The 12,050-nt window shown below is 56.0% G+C and overlaps 1 protein-coding gene across 2 annotated transcripts in view; it reads right to left on the bottom strand.

Moving 5' to 3' along the window:
• TBC1D16 (TBC1 domain family member 16) overlaps positions 1-12,050 on the bottom strand; it is a 74,768-nt gene that overhangs the window by 59,418 nt on the left and 3,300 nt on the right. For both annotated transcript variants that reach the window (XM_045814223.2, XM_045814224.2), the window contains exon 2: positions 2,360-2,598. In XM_045814223.2, coding sequence (XP_045670179.1) covers positions 2,360-2,537 — 178 coding nt within the window. In that variant the 5' untranslated portion in view covers positions 2,538-2,598. The remainder of the gene's footprint in view (positions 1-2,359; positions 2,599-12,050) is intronic.

Here is a 12,050-nt window from a genome sequence, read left to right as displayed (position 1 = left end):
TGTCGTTGCTTTTTCACGCACGGGGAGCCCTCCTCCAGCTCAGAGCCCCACCCGGCCACAGTCTGGGGCCCCGGAGCTTTCACTCCGCAGCCAGCCTCCGGGTCTGGGCGAGCCCGGGGGCCCAGGAGCCCTGCTTCACCGCGGCTGGGAGCAACGGAGGCTGCGAGCTCTATTTCTATTTCAGACAAAATAAATCCAAAGAGGGGTGTTTGGGCATTTTCCAGTCAGCCAGGTCTCAGTGTGTCTTCTTTAATGCAGCTCTCCGGAAGAAGGGGCCGTCCCCGATGTCAGGCACCAGGTGCGGACGGGGGCCAAGAAGAGCGGTCGCCCTCCGAGGCAGCAGCCAGAGGTGGGCTCTCTGGGCCCCTGGACACTCAGTCTGGGGGGAAGGCGGTATTTCCTGCCACATCAGGATGTCCTGGTTTCTGGGCCGATCATGCCAGGTGCCCAGGCCTCCTGGTCTCTGCTTTGGAAAGCCCCCGGGGCCGGAGCTGGGCCCTCACATGCCTCGGGGCTCTGAGAACCCGCGCCAGCGTCTCCTGAGCTGAGCTCCCATTTCCAGAAGAGGTGCGGACACTCAGTGACATCGGCAAGGTGCAGGGGAGGCCTCGCGTTTCCACACCCTCAGCTCCTGGGCCTCGGGGACTGGGAAGGGAGCCCCAGGCCTCCGCCCCCACCCCCCACCCGGCCTTCCATCACAACAGCATCACCAGGACGCTCCCCGAAGGCTGTGCTGTTCTTTCCAATTTAGAGCAGAAAAGCTAACACTCTCAGACCCGGCCCCAGAAACTCTGACTCCTCGAATCCTCAGAGCTGGCCCCGTGGTCAGGCGTCCACGGCCGTGGGCCTCCCAGAGCCTGCACCCCCTTCTAGAGCACTCCTGGGGGACGCAGGACCCTGGATTCCCTGTCTACACAGCCCAGACGGGCGTCCAGGGCCTGCTCCTGAGCTGTCTGTGGGGGCTGTGGACGGGCTGGGGTGTCCACATGTGCACGCCCGAGGTCCCTCATAGCGTAGGAAATCTCCCGCTTTGGAACCTGCAGGGCCCATGACTCCAGATCTGCACCTGACCATCTGGGTGACTGTGAGGATAGACTCATCGAGGTGGGAATAGTTCATGAACATAATTTAAACTTTTTGTATTTTAATTAATTTATTCAGTATTTTGTTGACACATAATTTGCATACCGCAAAGTGCTCAGGCCTGATTGTAATTTATAGCTTTCAGATGTTCTGACATGTGGTGTGGGGCCTCCGTGTGCGCTGGGTGGGCAAGTCCACAGGCGGCAGCCAGCTGCAGGTGCCCTGGGGGCCCTGAGCGTCCTCCAGCAGCCTGGGGAAGCTGTAGGAAGAATGAGAAGGGCCCAGAGCCTGCCCTTGCCCCACCTCCACCCTGGGCTAACGCTGGGAGTGGCCCAGCCTCTCTGACCACCAGCCTCCTCATCCAAAAACGAGGCCTGCCCAGGGCTCTGGGCACTCTCACGACGTTCACATGCAGATAAAATAAGCAATCTATGTATTTGTTGCAAGTTGTTTGCACAAACGACAAACGACCACACAGGCTTGGGTATCACTAACCCATCATTTTGTCCCTTCCATGGTGGGGGGCAGCGGGGCTGAGGGAAGTCAGAGCCCGGCGGCTATGACCAGATCTAACAGTCTCGGATCTGCGGCCGGGCGAGCACAGCCACGGTCAGGTGCCCGTCCCAGAAGAGAAGCGCATGTTTTGCTCGGTGCTGTGACCCTCAGCCCCACCCTGCACAGGGCAGCTGGCCACCGTGTCTTTGTGACTCGGCACAAGAGAGCAAAGCCGCTGTCACCACAGGGAAGTATCCCACCCCAGGCTCAGGCAGGCCCTGGTGCTGGGGTGTCCTGGTCCCTGCAGACCCCTGCGGAGAGTTTCCTGCCCCAGTGGGGTTACAGGATGGCAGGAGACAGGACTGGTGACTTCCACGTCTCCAGAGTCCCACGCCTGTCCCACGGTCTACCTGGTTCTCATCACAGCCTTCTGGGCTGTGGGAAGGGAAGCAGCCGCCAGGCCTAGCCTGCGGGGTGTGCTCCTGCCACTGGAGGGGGCCTGGGGTACTGGCCAGCACCCCCAGAGGATGGCTGTGCACTTCCCTGCCTGCAGGCTCCCTGCTCCCAGCAGCCCTGGCGTGACCTAACGTCCTCCTCTGAGGCCGATTCCCCTTCAACTGTCCCACCCCACGTGTGTAAGTTAAAGGTCACCAGCCCCTTCGAGGATGGGGAAATTAGGACAAATGGGGAAGAGACACAAAAGCTTTCCGAAGCTGTGGCTTGGTTACTTTAGAAAGAGAAGTGGGCCCCTCCGCCCAGGCCTGCCCAGCTCCTGGCTCACCTGGATGGTGCTCCCCCAGCCCCTGCAGCCCCTCTGGGGGGTGCACGCAGACATTGTTCTTGGAGTAGATGATCTCCCCATCCAGGATGGAGGGGGGCCCGCCACCGCTGCCCGGGGTGAGGGTCAGGAGGTCCGAGGCTTTGGAGGAGGCCCGGCGAAGGAGACGGCCCAGAGACATTGCCGGGGGAGTGTTTCCATCCTCCGCACGCTTCGCCCAGGCGGGGCTCGTCCAGACGTGGCTGGGGGAGAAAGACACAGAGGAGGGCGTCAGGCCAAGGTCATGGGCTTGGGGCAGGTGTCCTTGGCGCTGCGTCCTGCCTCCCAGCAGTAAGCTTGAGATGGATGGTGGTTCAGGAACTGTAGCGACGGGTCCTGCTAGCACAAGGCCACGTGGCATCATGGACGTCTGGGGCCGGGTCGTTCCCAGTGCTGGAGGCGACCCTGGTCTCCACCCACTGCATGCCACCAGCAGCGCCCTTCCCACTACGACAACTAGAAATGTCTCCAGGCATGGCGAATGTCCCCTGGGGGCCAAACCACCCGTCACAGGGGCTCTGCTCTCCCACGGCGATCTCATAAAACTTCCAGACTTCTCTTCGCTCAGTTTTTACCCTGTGTCTGTGCCAACAAGGCCTCCCTTCCTGAACTTCTCACCCCTCCGCCGGGCTTCCCAGGGCGCGTGCTCCTTCCTCCATCCCGTCCTTCCCGGCCTCCTCCGTCCCCCGCACCCTGGCAGCCCCAGGCCCGGCCTCATGTCCCGACCCACGACGGATCATCTCAGCTGGGAAGAGTGTCACAAGCAGTATTTGAACGACCCAAGTTCACCCACAACTCATTCTTTAAAAAAATAAACGATAGGGGCGCCTGGCCGGCTCAGTGGGAGGAGCGTGTCACTTCCAATCTCGGGGTTGTGAGTTTGAGCCCCGTGTGGGGTGTTGAGATTACGTAAATAAATAAAAATTAAAAAATAAACAAGAAACAAAAGGATTCAATGCAGTATACCTACAGGACTCCTAGAGGTTCACCAAAAGGAGCAGAATGGTGACTCACAGACGAGTGAACGGAAGAGCTGATAAAAAGGACAAATTCTCAGTCTAAATGAAAGCCCAACACCCAGCAGACGGGCCGAAAGCAATTTTTATTTGAGCCAAAAGCCCAAAATCAACATCACGTGCTCTGTGAACCAACCAGATGCTTCCCATCGGTCGAGCCCCCGAACGCAGACCACCAAACGGAGCCACATGTGGAATGAGCCACCGGTGTGAGCTAGCCCGCGTAGGTGAAGACGTGCGCTCAGAGCCTCGCTGCCCCCGGCCGGAGACAGTTCATGCCTGAGACTCAGACCTCGCTGGGCAGGGTGCCGGCCGGCCTCAGGGGCCGGGGGCGTCTACAGAGGGCTTCACCTTCCCCTCTTTGAAAGAAGAAAAAAGGCAGGAAGCCAATGTGATAAAGTCATCGACGGACGGATGGATGAACTAAATGTGGTCCAGCCACACAACGGAATATTATTCAGCCTTAAGAAGGAAGGACATCCCGACGCGGGCCACGTGGGTGGACCTTGAGGACACTGCTCAGGGGAGTCAGCTGTCACAAAAGGACGAATAGTATAGGATTCCACATACACGAGGCCCCTGGAGTCGTCAGATTCATAGAGAAGGTAGGATGGGGGGGGGGGTGCCAGGGGCTGGGGGAGGGGATGGGGCGTTAGTGTTTTGGGGGCCAGAGTTTCAGTTTGGGACAATGACAACGTTCTGGACTCGGATGGTGGTGATGGTCTGACAACAGTGTGAATATATTTCATGCCACTGACCTTGCATTTAGTAAGAGGGTACATTTTCTTTTCTTTTAAAGATTTTTTATTTATGTGACAGAGAGATAGCCACCGAGAGAGGGAACGCAGCAGGGGAGAGGGAGAGGGAGAAGCAGGCTCCCAGCCAAGGAGCCCGATGTGGGACTCGATCCCAGGACCCCGGGATCACACCCTGAGCCGAAGGCAGGCGCCCAACGACTGAGCCACCCAGGCGCCCCAATAAATAAATTTTTTGAACCATCAACCGGGTATATTACATTGTTCTTTGAACTTTCTGCGTTTTGTACGCTTTCCCCAAATCGAGAGCTGGCTGGGGATGTTCCCCGAGTGGGGCTCTTCCTGCTTGAGGGTTTGCACGGGCTTATGGGACGGAGGGCCGGGGCTCAGTGTGTCCTTCACTGTCTCGAGGCCAGGGGGCTCCATGCGGGATCCCCAGTCCCCCTGGCTCTATGAGGGCCCCTCCTGTGCCCCCAGCTCTGTCCTCGGGTCTCCCCGAAAAGGGCACTAACTCTCCCAAGCACAAGATTCTTCTAAACGCTTCCTGCCAGCCTGAAATCACCCTTCCCTTTTCTGCAGCTTTACCTAGAAAGACCCATCGCTCCCTGCTCCGATTCACTGGGATTCCCGGTATTGGCATCACCTTGAAGACCACGGTTCTGGGACCCTCACCTCCTTAGCCACAAGCCAAGGGCGTCCCTCTGCTCTTGGCTGCGTCCAGGGTCCTGAAACCACCAGCTCTTCCCAACCCACCGCTCGCAGGCTTCTCCCATGTCAACACTTTCAATGATCCCTCGGCCCGGGGAGGGGGTGGCAAGCTGGTTCCGAGGACCAGAGAGTAATCGTCCGGCTCCACGGCACCCGGTCCCGCAGTGAGTAAGCCACCGCCGACTGTCACCAGTAGGACTGTCTGTGACCCAGTGATTAACAGACACTCTCACCTGAATCTCACAAGTCTCCATGTGTCACGAAAAATTCTCCTTTCAATTTTTTTTCAACCATTTAAAAATATAAAATCCATCCTGAGCTCGAAGACTAGAAAACAAGCAGAAAGCTCGATTTGGCTCTTGGGCTGCAAAGAGGTGACCCCTGGCTCCGACCACGTTCTGGATACTTGACCCCTCTCTACCCAACCTCCCTCCAGGCCAGCCTCTCTGGGAAGCCTTCCTGGCCTCTCCAGGTTGAGAGGGTGTCCACCCCTTGTCTCCCCCACTGGTTGAATTTCAAGGCACGCCGGAGCACCTGACAACCTCGGTACGAAATCCTTTAAAAAAATCACACGGCCCCTACATATCATGTTCTGTCCAACTAATGGTCTAGAAAAACGATATTGCTATTCTAATGATGATTCTGTTGTCCAGAATATTTCTAGGATTCAGGAATCATTCCAGAATGACAAGGTCCCTTAATGAGCCGTACAAGAAAACGAGTCTCTTCTTCGTAGACCAGCGCTGCCCAGTAGAAATGTAATTCGACCACAGACGCAATCCCAAACCTCCCACTAGCCACATTTTAAAAAAAGTAAACCAAAATGAGGAAGATTCATTTTGGTAACATACTTTGAGTTCACTCGTTCTTTCCCAGACAGCATCATTTCGGCATATCATCAACATGAGAACAATTACTGACGAGCTGCTTTCCGCTCCCCCCCGCCTCTGGAGTCGGTGTCTGTTTTGCATTGAGTGCCCCTCAGCTGGGACCAGCCACATGGCAGGGGCTCGTGGCCTCCGCGTGGGCGTGCTGGAGCCTCACCTCCTGCGGGGCCTCTCATGCTGTCCCTTAGTTAATCCTTCCAACCGCCAGGCCTGGCTGCAAACAACTCTCAGCTGATTCTAAAAACCAAACCGTCTTTCCCTGAAGACGTTTGCCACCGTGGAGGATAATCAAAAGAATGTGCTGGGGGGCGCCTGGGTAGCGCAGTCGTTAAAGCGGAGGATAATCAAAAGAATGTGCTGGGGGGCGCCTGGGTAGCGCAGTCGTTAAAGCGTCTGCCTTCGGCTCAGGGCGTGGTCCCGGCGTGCCGGGATCGAGTCCCACATCGGGCTCCTCCGCTATGAGCCTGCTTCTTCCTCTCCCACTCCCCTGCTGTGTTCCCTCTCTCACTGGCTGTCTATCTCTGTCAAATAAATAAATAAAATCTTTAAAAAAAAAAAAAAAAAAAAGAATGTGCTGGAAGATTTGAAGGGGACCCCAGAACACAAGCGCTCACAATCCAGCATTTTTGCACACGCCGGACGCGGATCGGATGCTCCGTGTCACGGGGGCTCTGGCGGATGCGTCCTTTTAAAAGTGAGGTTTTGCAAATGAGAAGACGGGTTCCGAGCATCCAGGTCACTCAGTGAACAGAAACACTTGGCTCCTTAGACCTTTGCCCTCTGTGCTCAGAGTTTGGCTCCCACCCCACCCCTGCCACCTGGGCGGGCGGGGGACAGTCCCCCCAGCCCTGGCCCAGAGTGTCTTGCAGAAGGCCATGCTCTGGGGGTGTCCATCAAACACCCCCCCCAAATATTCACTCTTCGGACACTTCCCACTTACTCTAAGTGTGAGCCGACTTCATTGAAATGAAACCTGGTTCCCGACCTCTGCTCTCTATCATGCTACACCGGAGACAGTCCTTGACCTATTTTTGAATGCTTTTGTGTGTGTGTGTGTGTGTGTGTGTGTGTGTAAATGAGGCAACAAGCTCAGAGTAGTACAAAGAAAAACACAAGCTCCTTAAATCACAGGATCCAAAACCATTTGTGTTTTCTCCTATCTCCTGTGCCTATCTTAAAAAAAAGCCAAGACTCCCCGCTGGGATGACCTCGGGTCTTGCTTTCAGTCGTATCATAACTGTATTTTTCCACGTGTTAATGAGTCAAAGTGTACGTCTTCCCCACACCCCCCAAATCCCATGTTGAAGCTCAAACCCCCAGCACCTCAGAATGTGGCTGTATTCAGAGACGGGTCGCTACAGAGGTGATTAAATTGGAATTAGGCCATTAGGGCGGCCCGAATCCAATGTGGCTGGTGTCCTTTAAAAAGAGGAAATTTGGAGGCGTCTGCATGGCTCAGTCGGTGAAGCGTCTGCCTTCGGCTCAGGTCATGATCCCAGGGTCCTGGGATCGAGCCCCACATCGGGCTCCCTGCTCAGCAGAGAGTCTGTTTCTCCCTCTGCCTCCGCTACTCTGCCTACTTTCTCTCTCTCTCTCTCTATCAAATAAATAAATAAAATCTTAAAAAAAAAAAAAGAGGAAATTTGGAGATAGACAGGGTGTCCAAAATGGGGCACAGGTCCAGGGAGAGGCAACATCGTGGCACGGAGCAGTGCCGAGGTGAAACAGGGAAAGGGGGAGGGAGGGAGGCTGTCACCTGCAGGGCTGGTGGCAGCTGGCAGGAGGGGAAGGGGCCGCAGGGAAGGGGCCGGGCAGGCGGCCCACAGGGAAGCTGGGTGGGAGGAGCAGAGCAGGGTAAAGAGGTTGCAGAAGTCCCAGGCTGGACAGGGACCTGCAGCACAAGGATGTGAACGCTGCCAATGCCACGGAACCGCACACTTCAAAATGGCCTGAGCGGAAACCGCACTGTGTATACTTTACAGTGATGAAAAACAGTAACAGCAGCGGACCTGGAGAGGGGTGCATACACATTCTGTACTTTCTGCTCTTTTTAATGTAAACCTAAAACCCTCTACAAAATAGAAATTAATTTTAAAAAGAGGGTGGAGACCAGAGTGCATGCACCCAAAGAATCCAGGCGGAATGGACTCAGGCAGATGGAGGCAGGGGACAGGCAGGGAGCCAGAGGCAGGACGAGGGACAGCAGGGTGACAAAGGGAGCTCTGGTGTCCAGGCCGAGGGCCACTGCCAACAGCAATGCCAGGGCCTGGCGAGGACTGCACACCCTGACACACACCTTCCTAATGTCCTTGAGTCTGCAAGATGCACGACCTTGAATGCTTCTCGCTCACAACCTGCAAAGCAGTTTAGGGCCATGACCTTAGGGACCTGGTGTCACATGGGGGCAAGAGGAGCCATGAGAACCACCCCTTCTGGTAGACCAGAAAGCTGTGTTCCAGAAAGCCTTCCTGGGTACAGAACTCTGAGCGAGGACAACGCCAGGTCCCATTCGGTGGGTCTGGGGTCTTTCTCAGGGCGGATGACTTATTCTCATACCTCGGACAGGGTTGGGGGGAGGGGCACAACCAGCACAACCTTCAAATGCCGTCAGCAGAGACCCTAAGACACACAGAATCAGCTAGCGCTCGAAAGGGAGCCGAGAGGAGCCTGCAGCCAGAAACAGCTCCGACTTCCCCTAGCAAGTTCTCGGAGTTAATTGGAATCAAAATAGCAGCCGAGATACTCAGAGCACATTGTACCAATATTCCAGAGCCTCTCCCCAGATCCCGAGAGAGGGAGGTGGGTAGAGAGGCCGGTCAAGGTAGATCCTTGACGACAATAAAAACGTCATTTTCCTCCGATGCGTTCCTTTAACATTCCTCCTTTAAAACAGTTATGCCCACGTCAGCCTTGTGGATTTTAGGTGATAAGCTGTGTCCAGGACACCTGTGCAAAGTGCCCCTCGTGACTGACGTGCTACCAGACTGCCACCTTCGATAAAGTTCCACATGCTTTGCTTTTGCTGACGGAAAGGACAGCAGTGCCAGCCTGGCAGTCGGCACAAGGAGCCAGAGATGGAGTCAAGCCAAGATCTAGAATGAGCATCTGTTTGGGTGCAAAAATAAAAAAAAAACTAAAGATTTTAAAAGGTATAAAGTGAAAACACCAGTACTGGCGTGTAGCCATCTAACAGCTCCGGGCTGGTTGGTGTCGTCGCGACCGCTAGGTCGGGCCAGGTTTTTGCAAATAGGCTATTGCGTCATTCGAAAGGACAGAACAGCTTGGCCTCCCCTCCAAACACACACATGCTCAGAACACGGAGCTCCCTCTGCAGAAGGGCCTCCCTGCTCCCCGCGGCTCCTCCAGCACCTTTGAGAACTGCAAGTTCTCGGCCACCTGCGGCCTGCAGGGGAGGGAAACAGGACGCAGGAGAGGGGTTTGGGGGTGGCTGGAGGGTGGGGAGCCGGGAAGGGGGCAGGTGTTTATTTCACAGCCCTGTTTGGAACTGACTGCTGCTGGGTCGTGGCGGGGGGGGGCGGCAGCCCTCCTCCACCAACGGCGCTCTCGCTCCTGGACGCCCCGGGAGCACCTGCCCCCGCCCGGGCCCGAGGCGGCCTCGTAGCTCAGTGAGGCACGCTGGTGCGGGGCTCTCCTCTAATATTTACGGGGGTGAAGCGGACACATCCATTACCCAAAATTCGTTCCCCAGGCGCCGGTGATTTATACCTGAGGAAAAGTGGTCCTGGGCAGAGACAGAGCCTAAGTCACTGAAAAGCCAGAAATGAACAAAACACGGATTAAGAAATGACTCCCTTTAGAAAAGACACAAGCCGCCCCTGTCCTTCAGAAAGCACTTCCGTCCACGTGTGTTGGTTTCCCGTGGCTCCTGTAACAAACCACCACACATTCCGCAGCTGAAACAACACAAATAAATCAGCTCACAGCTCTGGATGCCAGGGGTCTGACCCGGGGCTCACCGGGCCCAAACCAAGGTGTCGGCCGGGCTGCGTTCCTTCTGCCGCCTCCGGGGAGAATCTGTTTTCCTGCCTTTTCCAGCCTCTAGAATCCACCTGCAGCCCTTGGCTCGTGGCCCTTCCTCCACCTTCAAAGCCGCTGCTGGCCATTCAGGTCCTCCCCGCATCACGTGGCCCTGACGCTGACTCTCTGCCCCCTTCTTCTGCTTTTAAGGACCCTGGGATGACACTGCTCCCACTGGATAATCCAGGACAATCTCTCTGTCTCGAGGGCGGCCGATGAGCAGCCTTAATGCCACATAACCTAACCGAGTCCCAGGATCCCAGGATTCAGACATGGACATCTTTGGGGACCATTCTGCTGCTGACCACACCATGGCAAAGACCCTGGAAAGGACAGATTTCTAACTCACCCACTGACTGTCAAATTCCCAGGCAGAGTGACCACCTTTTAGGCAATATGATTGGGACCCGGGCCTAGAGCCAGGAGAGAGGAGGACATGCGCCCGTGTGTCCCCGTGGGAGAAGCAAGATGGGTCAGAGGAAAGTGCACATTCACGCCAGGGCCGGCCCTTGGCGGCTTCCTCTGCCCAGAGCCTTGGTTTCCTGTCCTGGTATAAAGGGCCCCATCAACTGCCAAACAGAAAAACAAATAGGAGCAAAGGTACAAAGTTCTCTTCCGGAATCTTCCTAGGAAGAGCAAAGAAATGGGGCAGCCCGGAGCCACTCTAAGAGGCAGGAACTTGACTTTTCCTGCTCGCTGCTCTGTGCTGTGCACCTGCCTTGGGCCCACCTGCCTCGGGTGCTGGGATGCAGCTGTCAGCAGGGCAAATGCGGTCCTGGCGCGTCCCAGGACTGCCAGATCCTGTGGACCGGAGGCTGGAGCCCACAGCCATCCTGACAGCCGCTCACTGCAGTGGGGGGAGGCAGGTAGGGAGCGGAGGGTCACTGGACACGTTAGGGAACGTGTGGTGGGACGAAGCCCACAGGTGATTGTCCCCCTGGCCTCATCACCGGCAGACTGCTCAGGAGCAGAAAGCCCGGGGCTCCGGCCACCTGCCATGTGGCTGGCAGAAACTGGTTCCCCTGCTTTGCTCTCCAAGCCGGATCAACACAGAGCACGGAACAGGAGACGCTATTTAAACAGGAGCCAGACACACGAAAACAAGGATCACTTTCCGCCCACACAACATCTGCTGCTCAGAGGAGACCCCGGCTCTCTCTACCTTCCCAGAACCACGCATGCGCCACGGTCCTTCCGGGAAGGCCCAGCCTTGCAGTTCGAAGGGCGATCGAAGCCCTGCAGGTAGACTGGCTCAGGAACCCGATCCTTGGGGTACACGATTTGGGGGAGTTTGGTCCTCCAAGGCTCATCGTGCAGACAAGACAGCTGTGCACTGACACGACCCGTCCCCTGTGCGGGGCTTCCCTTGGCGTTACGGGATGACTGTAGACGGGAAAGGTCTTCCCGCACATACATCACATTCAGAAGACTGTCACTCAAAAATAGGGTCGCTGTAGGCAGGGCCTCTGCATACAAGGAAGGACAAGACGATCAACTTGTATTTAAAATGCAGGAACGAAGTGTAGGGCACGAGCCGGGTGTAGAGGCTTGGACCAACGGCCACCGGGAAAGGACGTTTGAGAGGCCGTAAGGACAAGACGGTCACGGAAACATGCGGGCGAGTTGGTGGCCAGCTTTGCTGTGACTTCCCTCTTTCGGCTGTCCAGCTGTCACTTCGATTATCACCTAGTCCCTGGAAAACCCCAAGGCCTCTGCCCCTCAAGCGGGACACCATCTGCTGTCTGTGCCCCCGACAGCAAACGCAAAACACTATTTTCTCCCCAAAGAGCCGAGGAAGTAGGGCCTGGGAGATGAGGCTATCTTAGAGCTGAGCCAGGATTGAGGAACAAGGAAGGACTGGACCCAAAAAGCAAGGAAACGTGCAAATCCAGCCCGGAAGCCACCAACCGACCCAACAGTGGGTTCGGTGCCCCTGACTGCTGTATCATCCCTGTAAACTTCAATACAGAGAGCTGCGGTTCTCTGTCTGTGGAAAAGGAGAAGCGAACGCACCACAAAACAAAATCACCTGGGGGGTCGGGGGTGGGGGGATACTGACAGTATCCCTGAAAAGCAACACCGTTGATCTTGCTCAGGGGATGGTTTTTAGTTACAGAAATTGAAAAGTGAAAGAATGTAAAATGACATCTGTTAGGTATGCCCTTTGCCCCGATTCCAGACCGACAGAGAACATAATAACCAATTAATCAGACTGTTGAATTGAGGGCCACTCATCGTGGCAAACCAGCAC

This window comes from Ursus americanus, chromosome 23 (assembly GCF_024610735.1).
Source record: "Ursus americanus isolate L20-20 chromosome 23, mUrsAme1.1.p, whole genome shotgun sequence".
Classification (NCBI taxonomy): Eukaryota; Metazoa; Chordata; class Mammalia; order Carnivora; family Ursidae; genus Ursus; species Ursus americanus.
This window is presented reverse-complemented; position numbering and strand designations above follow the sequence as displayed.